The sequence below is a fragment of the Oncorhynchus keta genome, chromosome 2 (assembly GCF_023373465.1).
Source record: "Oncorhynchus keta strain PuntledgeMale-10-30-2019 chromosome 2, Oket_V2, whole genome shotgun sequence".
NCBI classification, from domain to species: domain Eukaryota; kingdom Metazoa; phylum Chordata; class Actinopteri; order Salmoniformes; family Salmonidae; genus Oncorhynchus; species Oncorhynchus keta.
In genome coordinates, this window is record NC_068422.1 from 29,542,324 (window position 1) to 29,559,577 (window position 17,254).

Below are 17,254 nucleotides of genomic sequence, written 5' to 3' on the forward strand. Positions count from 1 at the left end.
GGCACCACAATGCCATGTGAACACATGATGGAGTTAGTGTCATGCAAAGCCACTTAGCAAAGGGACACCCATGGGGGCCCCCTGTGTTAAGAGTCAGTGTGGAGGAGGTGTTGTTGCTAGTCCTGACAGCCCGTGGTCTGCCTGTCAGGACGTACAGGATCCAGTTGCAGAGGGTGGTGTCCAGACCCAGGGCTCTGAACTTGTTGTCGAGCTTGGAGGGAACAATAGTGTTGAATGCTTAACTGTAGTCAATGAACAGCATTCTCACATAGATGTTCCTCTTGTCCAGGTGCATTGAGGCTGTGTGAATAATGAAGGAAATGGCATCATCCATGGAGTGTTAGGGACATTTGAGTGGGTCCAGTGTGCCTGGCATGCAGGCCTTGATGTGGGCCATGACCAGCATCTCGAAGCACTTCATTATGACCGGGGTGAGTGCGACGGGGCAATAGTCATTTGGGCATGTTACCTTGTCTTTCTTGGGGACTGGGATGATGGTGGTCTCCATGAATCATTTATCAAATGTAGTAGGGTGTTCCCTCTCATCCCTCTAGACTAAACATACAGTATGTGTTCTGTTTCATTTAAACAGACAGAAATGTATAAACTGACTACATGAGTTTAACTTTTAATATATGAAAGGTATTTGACTGACACTTAACATTAATGTAACATTTCTAAAGGGGTTGTCAAGAGTTTATCAGTAGTTTAAAGACAGGTGGTAATAAACAGTTATTACTATTTGAGAGAGAATGTTATTGGTTTAGACCTACAAATCATTGTACAAGTACTAGCAACAAGCTGAATGGAAAGTAGGACTACAACTCATTTTCTTCTTTTAAATATTGAAACTTTACAAAATTGACAAAACCAAATATAATAACACTGTATATCTCAATAACCAAGGCTTTCTTCACCTGCTCTGATATGAAAGAAATGGACTGGCAGATGCAAATATTAAAGGCTTCTTCTAACATACAGCTCTCGCCTTCCTCATGATCAGGACATAATGAAGGGAGAGCGAATGAAGAGAGGACACCACTATAGACAATTGTGATGCACCCTATGATCACGTTGAAATCGGTCAAAATCCTGAGCTTTGAGAGAGAATGAAGAGATTTGACCACACAACTATTTGACAAATGAGGTCCATTGATGGCTATTCTCCCAGCGTCTGGGGAGGCCTCTGGTCCAGCCCAGCTCATGCTGGTTCTTATTCATTATTCTCCCAACGTCTGGGGAGGCCTATAGTCCAGCCCAGCTCATGCTGGGTCTTATTCATTATTCTCCCAACGTCTGGGGAGGCCTCTGGTCCAGCCCAGCTTATGCTGGGTCTTATTCATTATTCTCCCAAAGTCTGGGGAGGCCTATAGTCGAGCCCAGCTCATGCTGGGTCTTATTCATTATTCTCCCAACGTCTGGGGAGGCCTCTGGTCCAGCCCAGCTCATGCTGGATCTTATTCATTATTCTCCCAACGTCTGGGGAGGCCTCTGGTCCAGCCCAGCTCATGCTGGGTCTTATTCATTATGGCAAAATGTTTTTCGGAAAAAAATGTCTTACGGAAAACAAAAATAAGCTGTTCTTATTGGACAAATCCAGGGAGCTGATAAACCACCAGAAATTACAATAGATTTTTTGGTTCAAAGCTAAACTTAGATATGTGTTTTTGGTTGTCGAGTCTATTAGACCATGGCCATTTCAAGCTTATCTTTAAAAAAAAAAAGGTTATTTCAGAATATTTATGCAAATGTATTGGCTAAATTATTGACCCCAATTTGTAGTATACCCCTCAGGTATACTGTTTAAATCCGTTTTCTTACGTTTGGTGCCTAATGAACATGACCCAGAGTTTGATAAAGCATGTGGCCGTGGAGCCTGTGGAGCTGTGCAGGTATCAGACTGTCTAAACATGGCTGATTGATTCTTGATAAGGATGGAGGCCGGGCCAGGCCAGTCCGGGCAAGGGGACGTACACGTCCTGGAAAACAAAATATTTAGTCAGCCCTGACGCTCTCCAGACCTGAGATGCATGCCATAGAGAGTGCTGGAGGAAAGAGCAAGTCACTTGAGCATTCAGATGATACAGTCGGTATGCTAAACTAAATGATGCACAGCCTGGTCTCAGATCTGTTTGTGCTGTCTTGCAAACTCCTATGGCCGTTGGTCATTGGCAAGACAGCACAGACACAACTAGGAGTCTGGGACGAGGCAAAAATGTGCTAACTTTGTCAAAGGTAGACTGGAAGTAGGACATCATCATACAGTGTTTCCCTTATATTCATTGCCCACCGCTGCAAAACAATATGGATAAGAGCGTCTGCTAAATTACTTAAATGTAAATGTAAATATGTAATTTTAAATATATATATATTGCTGTCGATACGCGCTTTTAAATGAATAGTCCTTTGCTCAAAGACTGGAAGTCTATTGGAAGAGCTAGCATGTCATACCTGAGGGGTATACTACAAAGTGGGATCAATAACTTAACCAATACATTTGCATAAATATTCTGAAATAACCTTTCATTTTTTTTGCTAGTAGCACTGCACCCCACCCTTGTCACCACTGCTGAAAGAAATCCTCTGGGAAACACTGTCATCATACAATATGATTGGTGCAACCGTTGGGTTACAGAAATCAACAACAGCACAATTCAAATCTGTCAATAATGATGCTATTGACTTTTACCAATGTAGCCATTTCTCAAGGCTTTTATATCTGTAAGCAAGAAGACAACCTGTTGTGTATGATATCTGCACATAGATATAGAAGTATGGAGAATGGAAGACATTCTATAAGAATTAACATGTGTGTGTGTGTGTGTGTGTGTGTGTGTGTGTGTGTGTGTGTGTGTGTGTGTGTGTGTGTGTGTGTGTGTGTGTGTGTGTGCGTGCGTGCGTGCGTGCGTGCGTGCGTGCGTGCGTGCGTGCGTGCGTGCGTGCGTGCGTGCGTGCGTGCGTGCGTGCGTGCGTGCGTGCGTGCGTGCGTGCGTGCGTGCGTGCGTGTGTGTGTGTGTGTGTGTGTGTGTGTGTGTGTGTGTGTGTGTGTGTGTGTGTGTGTGTGTGTCTGGTGCATGCATACGTCTGTTCATTAGTGCGTTCATTCATGTGTTGGAGAGAATAACATAATTTATGACTATGAGTTCCATACCCTTTAAAGGAACCGAAGGAGGATAAAGTGCTGTGAGGATGATGTGAATATAATTTCTGAATATTCGACTCCAGGGAGTAAATATTTGGTTTAGCTAAAGCACAATGTCTGTTAGGCTCTGCCAGCTGGATCTGCTTCCCTGACTTCTCTCTCTCCCCATACTGACTAACAGCCAAAGGGGACTGGAGAGGAGGGGGGGTGCGGGCTGGATGTCCTGAGTCCTACAGAGGGTTGGTGGAGGTTTTGGGCTAGAGGTCCTCAGGATTGGTGGTGATGGTGGTGGTAGGGGGTTGCTCCCTGTCTCCACTCTCTCTCCCAACACTGGGTAAAATACACAGTTTGCGAGGGGCTATGGTGGTGGGCGCCCTTCAAGGGTGCTGACCTTCCCTCTCATCTTTCCACATACTGGCCAACAACCATCTCCCCAGGTTCAGAGGGTTTAGATAAGCAAAAAGGTGTGGGTCCGCACTCAAAAAGATGTCTCATAAAGCTTACTTCATTCTTTAATGTTTGTATTATTTTTACAGGATCAGAGGGTTTACCTACAGCCAGTGGTGTAAAGTACTTAAGTAAATACTTTAAAGTACTACTTAATCTGTACTTTACTTTACTATTTATATTGTGGTCCTTCTGTAGCTCAGTTGGTAGAGCATGGCGCTTGTAACGCCAGGGTAGTGGGTTCAATTCCCGGGACCACCCATACGTAGAATGTATGCACACATGACTGTAAGTCGCTTTGGATAAAAGCGTCTGCTAAATGGCATATATATATATTTTTTTTTTTGACAATGTTTTTTTCACTACATTCCTTAAGAAAATAATGTACTTTTTACTCCATACATTTTCCCTGACACCTAAAAGTACTCGTTACATTTTGAATGCTTAGCAGGACTGGAAAATGGTCCAATTCGAACACTTATCAAGAGAACATGTTCATCCATACTGCCTCTGATCTGGCAGACTCACTAAATACAAATGCTTCTTTAGTAAATTATGTCTAAGTGTTGGAGTGTGCCCCTAGCTATCCGTAAATAAATAATAACTATAAAAATTGTGCCGTCTGGTTGGCTTAATGTAACGATGCTTAATGTAAGAAATTTGAAATTATTTATACTTTTAATTTTGATACTTAAGCTTCTTTTTTTTAATAAAAAAAAATAATTTTAGACATTCACTAAAATAGTATTCACGTTTACTTGAGTCATTTTCTATTAAGGTATCTTTACTTTTACTGAAGTATGACAATTGGGTACTATTTCCACAATCTCCCTACAGCTAACATGCAACAATGCTACAATGTGAGAATTGAAATACTTACATGTCATATACACGGATCAGAAACTAAAGCAATACATTTCTACTACGGTCTCTCCATGTGGTCTGACCAAAATACCTGTTGCTTGATTAGGTTGGTTCACATCAATCAGGTTTTCCCATGTAGCTAAAGAGCTTAGTACTGTTGGTCCAAGAGCCAGGGACAAGGCAGAGAGGGGAGTGGGGGTTTAAAGGTGTTTGTGACACAATTGTTATGGGGCTTTTGGTGCACTGTCTTTAGATGTGTCACCTAGCAACAGAAGAGCCTCTTCCTCATAATGGCACTACTTTGTTGACTGAGAATCGTTGTTAATATCACAACCCTCACTTTCACACTATTTTAATGCTCAAACAAATGCATTCGACAAACAACAATGTATTGATATTAGACTAACTGCCAAGTTGCATTTCAGAAGCAGACAGACACTTCATATAGATTTTGTCAGGCTAACATGGAATACAAATCATTTAATATGTACATGTAGGTAGGGGTAAAGTGACGATGCATAGATAATAAACAGCAAGTAGCAGCAGAGTAAAAAAAGGGGGGTCCAATGCAAATAGTACGGGTAACCATTTTATTAAGTGTTCAGCAGTTTTGTGGTTTGGGGTTAGAAGCTGTTAAGTAGCCTTTTGGACCTAGATTTGGCGCTCAGGTATGGCTTGCAGTGCAGTAGCAGAGAGGTCAGTCTATGACTAGGGTGGCTGGCGACTTTGACCATTTTTAGGGCCTTCATCTGACACCGCCTGGTATAGAGATCCAGGATGGCAGGAAGCTTGGCCGCAGTGATGAACTGGGCAATACGCACTACCTTCTGTAGCGCCTTGGGGTGGGATGCTGAGCAGTTGCCATACCAGACGATGATGCAGCCAGTCAGGATGCTCTCGAAGGTGCAGCTCTAGAACTTTTTGAGGATCTGAGGACCCATTCCACATTTTTTCAGTGTGTTCAGTAGGTTTTTAACATTTAGGGACTACTATCTGAACTTGTCCAATGACAACAAAGATAATTGTTTTCCGTAGCAAAACGTTTTGCCTTGCTGAACACGACTATCTTCCTTCTGTCTTCCCAGGCATGCCATGCTCTGAGTGCTGAAGTAAGGGTGGCCAGATCCGGAGAGCTACTCCTTTCCTCCAGGAAGCTGCTGTCGTCTGCCGAGAGGAGGGATCTGTGTCGTGGGAGGGCCACATTGCCATGGCCAGGAGGAGGAGGGGCGTCTAGCTACCGAGCAACCCTACAGAGGACTGACGTTTCTGCCTACATTTCAGGGACCCTCCTGGAAGTGGTTCTGTCCATCGGCAACAGGGGAGACAACGACTCTCCTCCCTGTATCACCACAAGTCCATTGGGCTGGGCTGTCCTGAAAGGTCCCATATCCAATATGAATCTTATGAAATTCAAGTTGATTAAACATTGAATCAAGTCAGCTTACATAATAAATTAAATGACATGTATATTAACCAAATGTGGTTCAAATACTACCTGACTTATCAGAGAGAAGGATGATCCATTCAGTTCTACAGGAAGTGTCTATGAGTAGGGGCTAGGGGACACATTGGAATTCAGAAACAATATGTACAGTATGTTCCTCCTGACTTAACTCCCTCTTGACTCACCCTCCCTCCCCTCCCTCCTCCTTCCTCCTTCACCCTTCACCCTTCACCCTCCCCATTTCCTATTTCCTCCCTCCCCCTCAGAGCGCCAGCTGCACTCCCCCATGGCGGGGTCCAGTGTGGTGCCGGCAGCTCCGCTGACAGAGGTCAACAAGGAGCTGTCTGACCTCTGTCCCCTGGTCAGTTTCCCGGAGGAGATGGCCTACGTCCTCATGGAGCAGGAGCTGCATCTATACAGCCGGATCTTACCCCTGGACTACCTCTGTTTCCTCACTCTCGACCTGGGTGGCCCTGATCAGCCACAGCCCCAGGGGCAGGCACACCAACCTGGACAACCCCATCTTATGGCTGGCTGCAGACGGCCCCACAATGCTGTAGAGGACCTGGTCACAAGATTCAATGAGGTGAGAGAGACATAACTCAGCAATACGGTGCATTAAAACTTAAAGCAGATTTACCTAGCTTGGTGGAGACCCTACTGTAGGAACCTATAGAGTTAACCAGTCCTGTGAATGGGTTAGGTGACTCAGGTGTCTATACTCCATCAGCAAAGTTTGATAAGGCGGAAGTTTATGAAGAAGGGCAACAAAAAGTGAGTAATGTAGAAATCTATGGTCTTTAGCGAAGTCCAGCCGACCTTCTGATACAGGATGCAGTGATGAGTATCAAAACTGTCACCTGTAACAAAATGAAGGGCACTATAGTAGATTGCATACAAAGGTTTAAGAGTAGTAGCAGCTCCACATTGATAAATGATATAACTATAATCAAGAACAGATAAAAAGGTTGACTGAATAATCTGCTTCCTACTGCTCAGAGAAGGCATGATTTATTTCTGTAGAAAAAGACTACTTTACATCTAAGACAACAGCACAAAGGGCAGGAAGGCAGAGACAACAATACATCACACACAACAATACATCATTGGACACATGGATATTAATTTGCTTAGGCCAACAAACCTTACATCTAAGCTAATTAACCAGCTCATTTATATGTTTTTTTAAATGTCAAATCCATATCAATCCAAATACCTAAGTATTTATATACAGGAACATGTTTGATTGGAGAACCATCTAATGAGTGAACATAGTTCATCTGAAACATTCTTACGAGAGTGTAAAAATAACATGTATTTCATTTTGCCTGAATTAAGCACAAGTTTTAAATTATCAAGGGATTCCTGCATAGATATAAAATCTGACTGTAGTTTTGACACAGCCAGATTAACATTCGGGGCAATAACATACATAATAATAACATACATAATAATATAATCCGTAAATAGATGGAGTTGACTTTTTTACAGATTGACCATTGGATTTTATCACCTCCACCCTACCATACCATACCCTACCATACCCTACCATACCCTACCATATCACCTCCACCCTACCATACCATACCCTACCATACCCTACCATACCCTACCATATCACCTCCACCCTACCATACCATACCATACCCTACCATACCCTACCATATCACCTCCACCCTACTATACCCTACCATACCCTACCATATCACCTCCACCCTACCATACCATACCATACCATACCCTACCATACCCTACCATATCACCTCCACCCTACCATACCCTACCATACCCTACCATATCACCTCCACCCTACCATACCCTACCCTACCATACCCTACCATATCACCTCCACCCTACCATACCATACCCTACCATACCCTACCATATCACCTCCACCCTACCATACCATACCCTACCATACCCTACCATATCACCTCCACCCTACCATACCATACCCTACCATACCCTACCATATCACCTCCACCCTACCATACCATACCCTACCATACCCTACCATATCACCTCCACCCTACCATACCATACCCTACCATACCCTACCATATCACCTCCACCCTCCACCCTCCACCTCCACCCTACCATATCACCTCCACCCTACCTGACACCCTAGACCCACTCCAATTTGCTTACCGCCCAAATAGGTCCACAGACGATGCAATCTCAACCACACTGCACACTGCCCTAACCCATCTGGACAAGAGGAATACCTATGTGAGAATGCTGGGCACGAAAGCCTAAAACACACAGCACAGGTACACACACACACCAACGGACATAGTAACAATAACCGACACCACCATGGTGAACAAAGGGCACATATATACAAATACAATCAGTGGGAAAAGGGACCAGGTGTGCACAATGAAAGTTCCAGAGGGATCCGTGACACAGGCGTCAGAGCTCAGGCCTATCGAGGACAACTTATTCAATAAATTCAATAAAAAACACAATAAATGTTCAAAGAACTTTCTAATAATATTATTTACAAACATATACATTCCGTTCTCACCATAAACACTCTCTCTATCCTCTATCTCTAACCTAAGCTAGCAGTGTAATATATAGCAGAACATGATAAAAAAAAAACAATCATAAACCGTTCTCATAACATTAATAAAACCTCCCAGGAAGACTTTCAGGGAACCATAGTAAAATGTTCTCAGAACCTCCCTTCACCACTGACGTTCCCAGAACAGACTCAATTTTTACTTCCATTTTAAGAATGTAAAAATAATGGCTCAATTTTACAGGTCAGGAAACTTATGGCTTCGTTCCCAGAACCAATGGGAAACCAAAAACATACGTTCCCACAACTTCAAAGGAACCAAATGTGCTAGCTGGGAACTAACCTGCTGTGTCTCAGCTTCTTTCCAAGCTGTTTAAAGGCACAGTCAATTTAATGTATGTAAACCTCTGACCCACTGGAATTGTGATACAGTGAATTATAAGTTAAATAATCTTGTTGGAAAAATTACTTGTGCCATACACAAAGTAGATGTCCTAACCGACCTGCCAAAACTATAGTTTGATAACAAGAAATTTATGGAGTGGTTGAAAAACAAGTTTTAATGACTCCAATCTAAGTGTATGTAAACTTCCGACTTCAACTGTATGTATAGTATGTGCACAGACTTTTCAGAAATGACACATACAGAAATTGAGCAAGAAATATATGCAAAGGTTTTAAATGAGGCCCCTGAAGACTTGTGTTGGCTTCCAGAGCTAATGCCTTGGCTTCAGCTCAATAGGCTAACACAGTCCTGTTGCACAAAGGTAACCCAGGATTCACACCCAGTTTGCTACACGTATATTTACTGTATTTTCCAGGTGAGCTCCTGGGTGACGTGGATGATTATGACAGCCGGTTCTATGGAGGAGAAGAGAGAGGTGTTCTCATGTCTGGTCCATGTGGCCAGGTGCTGTTGGAACATGGGAAACTATAACACCGTCATGGAGTTCCTGGCTGGACTCAGGTAGAAACAAGGATAGAACCAATTATTCAAGGGAACACTCTACATCTCTCTATTCACACTCAGCATCTCCCCCATCCTACCCTTCAGGTCTCGCAAGGTGCTTAAGATGTGGCAGTTCATGGAGCAGTCGAACATCGAGACCATGCGTGCTCTGAAGGATGCTATGGCGCACCACGAGACGTCTGCAGAGTACAGGAAGGTGGTCTCGCGTGCCCTCCACATCCCGGGCTGCAGGGTAGTGCCCTTCTGTGGGGTCTTTCTGAGAGAGCTAGGGGAGGCCCTGGATGGAGCAGCTAGCCTGATCAGCCTCAGACCACGCCTCAGCTCACAGGACTCTGTGGAGGTAAGGAATGATACATTTTTCGCCGGCTCCCAGATCTGTTTGGGGGGTGTGACAATGGCCATAGGAGTTGTCAAGACAGTAAAAACATATCTAGGATCAAGTTAGAGCATTGACATCACTGCACATGTTTTCACCTGTTGTTTCCCATACTTCCTTCTGTGATATTCCTTACAAGACATTTAAATAACAAGGTTAACATTTCAAATTGTTTTGTCACGTGCCCAAGTATAGTAAAATGCCTTTCTTGCAAACTCTTCCCCAACAATGCAGTAATCAATATTTTTAGTACTATCAAAAAAAGTAAAGTAGAACAAAAACACAAGAAATAGAAATAAGAAGAGCATGAGAAAGTAAGAAGCTATATATAGGGTCAGTGCCAATACCATATTTACAATGTGCAGGGATACTGGAGTTGAATAGGGGTAGATATGTGTAGGGGTAAGGTGACTAGGCATCAGGATATATTATAGACAGAGTAGCAGCAGCGTGTGGGATGGTTGTATGAACGTGTGTGCGTGTTATGTGTGTGTGAGCAAATGAAATGTGTGTGTGTGCATGTGCGTGTATGTGTGTTGGATTGTCAGTGTGTGTATGTGTGAGTGAGTGTGTAGAGTGTGGATATAGTGAGTGTGCCAGTGTGCATAGTCAGTTGGAAAATAAAAACAAAATGGAAGGCTCAATGCAGCTAGTCTGTGTAGCCATTTTGTTAGCTATTTAGCAGTGTTATGGCTTGGGAATAGAAGCTGTTCAGGAGACTGTTGGTGTCAGACTTGTTGCTCTGGTACTGCTTGCCGTGCGGAAACAGAGAGAACAGTCTATGGCTTTGGTGGCTGGAGTCTTTAAAAATGTCCTTTCACACCGCCTGATATAGAGGTCCAGGGAGCTGGGCCCCAGAGATGTACTGGGCTGTCCACACCACTAGCTGTAGCACCATGTAATCAAGGGCTGTGCAGTTTCCATACCAAGCAGTGATGCAGCCAATCAAGATACTCTCGATGGTGCAGCTGTAGAACCTTTTGAGCATTTGAGGGCCCATGCCAAATCTTCTCAACCTCCTGAGGGGGAAGAGGCGCTGTCATGCCTTCTTCGCAACTGTTTGCGTGTGGGTGGACCAATTACGTTCTTAGTGAGTTCTAGACCTTTTTCTTATCAAAGTCCATCCCTTTAGGCCAAAAGTGATTCTCCACACAACCCGACTCATCATGAATATACTTTAGTAACTGTTCCCAATCTAAACACCACCATGTCTTCTTTCCATAGTTTCTCTCTGACTACAACGGACAGGACAACTTCCTGCAACGGGCGGGGCCAGATGGGCTTAACCAACAAGAGAAGGAAGGAACTGTCAATAACATCCTACAGACCATCCGTAGCTGCAACCGCAGTATGGAGTCTGAGGATGGGGAGGAGTCCGGAGGGGCTGGTGATGGGAGCATCCCTGGTTCACGTAAAAACTCCTTCATGGACGGCTACCGCAACCAGTAAGTGTTCACAATGGAAGCACCTAACTTTTTTGTGGATTGTGCTTGATTTTGGCATAGATTGTGCTAAAGAGTGTCAATAAAATGTGGAAACATTGGTACCACAACACCATACAATAAGTTGATCTGCTATCTGATACAAGCTAGGTGAAGTTGGCTCCTCATTTCAATATTTAATTGTGTTAAATTTAATTGTCAATGCATTATCATTTGTTTAGCATTTTGCATTTTTAGAAATATTTGTGTTGGTGTCTAATTGTATATAATCTGCATTAATTTGAATGTTTTTGGGGGGTAATTTTCCTCTCCTGAAAACCCTCTTCTCCGCAATTGGTCAGGTTCACCGTGGGCGATCTCTCCGACTCTGCGGGTGACCCATCTGACCTATCACAGGGCAAAGACCCAGACCTCCAGGGTAGTGGTGAGAGGACTCAGAAGGCATTTGCCCATGGTACGGAGCTCATCCCCTGGTACATCCTTACCCTCCAGCCCCACGTGCAGCACTTCCTCCAGCAGGGCGCTACTGTGATCCATTACGATCAGGACTCCCACCTCACCGCCCGCTGCCTGCTCAGACTCCAACCTGACAATTGTGTCCTCACTTGGGCCAAGCTCCACAGTGGCGGTGGGGGCCTCCCTGGTTCTAGCTCTGTCCCTGACTCATCCAAGCTTCGGAGCCCCACCGGGTCAGGGGCTGGTGGTCAGACCCTCCCCCACTACAGGCCTCAGTACTGCGGGCAGTCCATACTGAAAGGCCTGGCGGATGGATTCCTGGATCTCTCCGTGGCTAAAGCTGTCTTCATGGGCCATCCAGGGGCTGACATTCAGGCGGTATGCCTGCAGAACAAGCTCTCATGTGGGTTGAGCCTGGAGGAGTGTGGGGTGACTCTACTCTATGGGCTCCACACAACAGACAATAGGTTATTACACTTTGTGGCCCCCAGAAACACAGCTAGGATGGTGTATTCTGGGCTGCAGGCCCTGTTAGCTGCTCACAGGAGGATGAGGAGGTTCCCTGATCAAAGGCTGCAGTGGCTCCGTAGGAAGTACATCAACCTCTATCAGGTGAGGGACTGTGATGTAGTGATGGAGTCAAGTTACTAAACCTCAGGTCAGAGTTAAATCCCAATTCCATAGTGTTCCAGTCTGAGTCAGAGTCACTACAGGTGACACTAATGGTGTCACCAGTCATGAAAATCGTGACACGAGTGAGTCCTGGACTCGAGCACTTCAACAGTATTTCTCTGTCTTCTAGGAGGATGGCAGGTACGAGGGTCCGACACTAGCCCAGGCCATCGAGCTGTTTGGAGGCAGGAGATGGAGTGTGGGTGCTGGTAGCATGGAGAAGTCTGGAGCTCAGAAGAGCAGCCATCTCACTGTGACCTCCAATCAGAAGACTGGTAGCTCTAATAAAAAGAAAAAGAAGGCTGTGACTAGGGTGAGAAAACATATTTTCAGTGGAGATTAGAGAACTCCTGTACAAATTCCTGGTGCTGGGTTGGAAGAGCATGTTGAGCCAGTTTCAATAAAATAACTAAATTGTTTGTGTGTGTGTGTGTGTGTGTGTGTGTGTGTGTGTGTGTGTGTGTGTGTGTGTGTGTGTGTGTGTGTGTGTGTGTGTGTGTGTGTGTGTGTGTGTGTGTGTGTGTGTGTGTGTGTGTGTGTGTGTGTGTGTGTGTGTGTGTGTGTTTATGGTGATAGGGGGACAGTGGGGATGCCACAGATGATGAGATGGTGTCACATAAGGTGAAGAGTGGTTGGGATATCTTAGTACGGAGTGCACCGGACCCAACAGACAACATGGACCAAGAACAAGATGACAACAGCTCCTATGGTTTCCCAGGGCCTCTCTCCCCCTCCAGCAGTAGATCCATGGTCATTAGCACATCTTCCTCCTCCATCTCCTCCTCATCCTCAGCCTCCAATCAGAAGGCTCAACCGGGGTAATATGCTACAAAGTGGGGTATATTCTTCATTATAAACTGAGTGGTTTGAGCCCTGAATGCTGATTGGCTGACAGCCGTGGTATATACCCCGGGTATGACAAAGCATTTATTTTTACTGCTCTAATTACGTTTGTAATCAGTTTTATAATAGCAATAAGACACCTCTGGGGTTTGTGGTATATGGCCAATATACCACAGCTAAGGGCTGTATCCAGGCACTCCACATTGCGCAGTGGATAAGAACAGCCCTTAGGTGTGATATATTGGCCATATATCACACCCCCTCATGCCTTATTGCTTAAGTGTGTGAGTGTGTATATGCTTAATGTTTCATTCATTTGTGTGTGAGGATGTTTGTGCTGGAATTCGGTACACATAACATCTCTTTTAATGTGGATTTTTATTGGCTTCTCGCTTCAGTAATAGGCCCAATCAGACACTACCTAGCCGGGGTAAGAGCCAATCAAAGAGCTTCCAGAACCTCATGGTATCAGATGGCACCATGAGCTTTACTGAGTTTATTGAGCTCTTTAAGTCCTTCAGGTAATCTGCTCTAACTCAACATGAATCTTTCTATGCTGTAAATTGTAATAAATTAACTGTTGATAAAATGTACATTCCTTTCCCAGTATTTAATCAATGGCAGATTGTGGCATTCCAGATAGGGCTTTCAGTGGTGTGCTTGATTTGCTCACTAGCATGACCTACAATTGAGTGAATTGGGACCTACATATTTTGTTCCCATGTTGGTGAGTAGTATCCGGAGTCGTAAGGACCTGAAAGATGTGTTTGATGCCCATGCTGTGCCCTGTGGTCAGTCTGCCTCTGAGCCTGCTCCTCTCTACACTCACCTCAGCATCGACGACACAGTCACAGAACTGCAGCCAGACCTGGGTGAGTTACCTGCCCAGTTGGGGTCAATTCCATTTAGATTCTATAGGAGTAATGTAGCCTGGTCCCAGATCTGTATGTGTTGTATAGTAATGCTTGGCTTGCTACGGACCACTGGCATTGGTGAGAAAAACAGATCTGGAAAAGGGCTAGAAATAACAGCAGGCTAGAAATAATCATCTTCAAACTACAAACTCACAGGAAGCTCAGAAAATGTGCAGTGTGAAAAGCCCTTAAGTGCCCTAACGTATTTTTTAATTTAAACTTTATTTAACCAGGTAGGCAAGTTGATAAAGCAAAGCAGTTCGACACATACAACAACACAGAGTTACACATGGAGTAAAACAAACATACAGTCAATAATACTGTAGAAAAATAAGTTTATATACAATGTGAGCAAATGAGGTGAGATAAGGGAGGTAAAGGCAAAGAAAAAAGGCCATGAAATGGCGAAGGAAATACAATATAGCAAGTAAAACACTGGAATGGTAGATTTGCAGTGGAAGAATGTGCAAGGTAGAGATAGAAATAATGAGGTGCAAAGGAGCAAAAATAAATAAATAAATACAGTAGGGGGAGAGGTAGTTGTTTGGGCTAAATTATGGATGGGCTATGTACAGGTGCAGTAATCTGTGAGCTGCTCTGACAGCTGGTGCTTAAAGCTAGTGAGGGAGATAAGTGTTTCCAGTTTCAGAAATGTTTGTAGTTCGTTCCAGTCATTGGCAGCAGAGAACTGGAAGGAGAGGCGGCCAAAGGAAGAATTGGTTTTGGGGGTGGCTAGAGAGATATACCTGCTGGAGTGTGTGCTACAGGTGGGAGATGCTATGGTGACCAGCGAGCTGAGATAAGGGGGGACTTTACCTAGCAGGGTCTTGTATATGACCTGGAGCCAGTGGGTTTGGCGACGAGCATGAAGCGAGGGCCAGCCAACGAGAGCGTACAGGTCACAGTGGTGGGTAGTATATGGGGCTTTGGTGACAAAACGGATGGCACTGTGATAGACTGCATCCAATTTATTGAGTAGGGTATTGGAGGCTATTTTGTAAATGACTCGGTATGGTGGTCAGTTTTACAAGGGTATGTTTGGCAGCATGAGTGAAGGAGGGTTTGTTGCGAAATAGGAAGCCAATTCTAGATTTAACTTTGGATTGGAGATGTTTGATGTGAGTCTGGAAGGAGAGTTTATAGTCTAACCAGACACCTATGTATTTGTAGTTATCCACATATTCTAAGTCAGAACCGTCCAGATTAGTGATGTTGGACAGGCGGGCAGGTGCAGGCAGCGATCGGTTGAAGAGCATGCATTTAGTTTTACTTATATTTAAGAGCAATTGGAGGCCACGGAAGGAGAGTTGTATGGCATTGAAGCTTGCCTGGAGGGTTGTTAACAGTGTCCAAAGAAGGGCCAGAAGTATACAGACTCACCAGCAGCAAGAGCAACATCATTGATGTATACAGAGAAGAGAGTCGGTCCAAGAATTGAACCCTGTGGCACCCCCATAGAGACTGCCAGAGGCATGGACAACAGGCCCTCCGATTTGACACACTGAACTCTATCAGAGAAGTAGTTGGTGAACCAGGCGAGGCAATCATTTGAGAAACCAAGGCTATCGAGTCTGCCGATGAGGATGTGGTGATTGACAGAGTCGAAAGCCTTTGCCAGGCCAATGAATACGGCTGCACAGTATTGTTTCTTATCAATGGCGGTTAAGATATCGTTTAGGACCTTGAGCGTGGCTGAGGTGCACCCATGACCAGCTCTGAAACCAGATTGCATAGCGGAGAAGGTATGGTGGGATTCTAAATGGTTGGTAATCTGTTTGTTGACTTGGCATTCGAAGACCTTAGAAAGGCAGGGTAGGATAGATATAGGTCTGTAGCAGTTTGGGTCAAGAGTGTCCCCCCCCCCCTTTGAAGAGGGGGATGACCGCAGCTGCTTTCCAATCTTTGGGAATCTCAGACGACACAAAAGAGAGGTTGAACGGGCTAGTAATAGGGGTGGCAACAATTTCGGCAGATAATTTTAGAAAGAAAGGGTCCAAATTGTCTAGCCCGGCTGATTTGTAGGGGTCCAGATTTTGCAACTCTTTCAGAACATCAGCTGACTGGATTTGGGAGAAGGAGAAATGGGGAAGGCTTGGGAGAGTTGCTGTGGGGGGTGCAGTGCTGTTGACAGGGTTAGGGGTAGCCAGGTGAAAAGCATGGCCAGTCGTAGAAAAATGGTTATTGAAATTCTCAATTATAGTGGATTTATCGGTGGTGACAGTGTTTTCTATCCTCAGTGCAGTGGGCAGCTGGGAGGAGGTGTTCTTATTCTCCATGGACTTTACAGTGTCCCAGAACTTTTTTGAGTTTTTTGTTGCAGGAAGCAAATTTTTGTTTGAAAAAGCAAGCCTTGGCTTTTCTAACTGCCTGTGTATATTGGTTTCTAGCTTCCCTGAAAAGTTGTATATCATGGGGACTGCTCGATGTTAATGCAGAACTAATAGGATGTTTTTGTGTTGGTTAAGGGCAGTCAGGTCTGGAGAGAACCAAGGGCTATATTTGTTCCTCGTTCTAAATTTCTTGAATGGGGCATGTTTATTTAAGATGGTGAGGAAGGCATTTAAAAACAATAACCAGGCATCCTCTACTGACGGGATGAGATCAATATCCTTCCAGGATACCCCGGCCAGGTCGATTAGAAAGGCCTGCTCGTAGAAGTGTTTCAGGGAGCGTTTGACAGTAATGAGTGGAGGTCGTTTGACCGCTGAGCCATTACGGATGCAGGCAATGAGGCAGTGATCGCTGAGATCTTGGTTGAAAACAGCAGCAGAGGTGTATTTAGAGGGCAAGTTAGGATGATATCTATGAGGGTGCCCGTGTTTACGGCTTTGGGGTGGTACCTGGTAGGTTCATTGATAATTTGTGTGAGATTGAGGGCATCAAGCTTAGATTGTAGGATGGCTGGGGTGTTAAGCATTTTCCAGTTTAGGTCGCCTTGCAGCACGAGCTCTGAAGATAGCTGGGGGGCAATCAGTTCACATATGGTGTCCAGAGCACAACTGGGGGGAGAGGCTGGTCTATAGCAGGCGGCGACGGTGAGAGACTTGTTTTTACAGAGGTGGATTTTTAAAAGTAGAAGTTCAAATTGTTTGGGGACAGACCTGGATAGTAGGACAGACCTCTGCAGGCTATCTTTGCAGTAGATTGCAACACCGCCCCC

The 17,254-nt window shown here is 44.7% G+C and overlaps 1 protein-coding gene across 3 annotated transcripts in view; it reads left to right on the top strand.

Moving 5' to 3' along the window:
- Nucleotides 1-17,254, top strand: part of LOC118398895 (1-phosphatidylinositol 4,5-bisphosphate phosphodiesterase epsilon-1-like) — a 41,877-nt gene that overhangs the window by 8,786 nt on the left and 15,837 nt on the right. For all 3 annotated transcript variants that reach the window (XM_035794696.2, XM_035794698.2, XM_035794697.2), the window contains exons 3-12: nt 5,539-5,833; nt 6,164-6,483; nt 9,243-9,388; nt 9,476-9,731; nt 10,992-11,212; nt 11,551-12,277; nt 12,468-12,650; nt 12,914-13,155; nt 13,579-13,701; nt 13,916-14,052. In XM_035794696.2, coding sequence (XP_035650589.1) covers nt 5,539-5,833; nt 6,164-6,483; nt 9,243-9,388; nt 9,476-9,731; nt 10,992-11,212; nt 11,551-12,277; nt 12,468-12,650; nt 12,914-13,155; nt 13,579-13,701; nt 13,916-14,052 — 2,650 coding nt within the window. The remainder of the gene's footprint in view (nt 1-5,538; nt 5,834-6,163; nt 6,484-9,242; nt 9,389-9,475; nt 9,732-10,991; nt 11,213-11,550; nt 12,278-12,467; nt 12,651-12,913; nt 13,156-13,578; nt 13,702-13,915; nt 14,053-17,254) is intronic.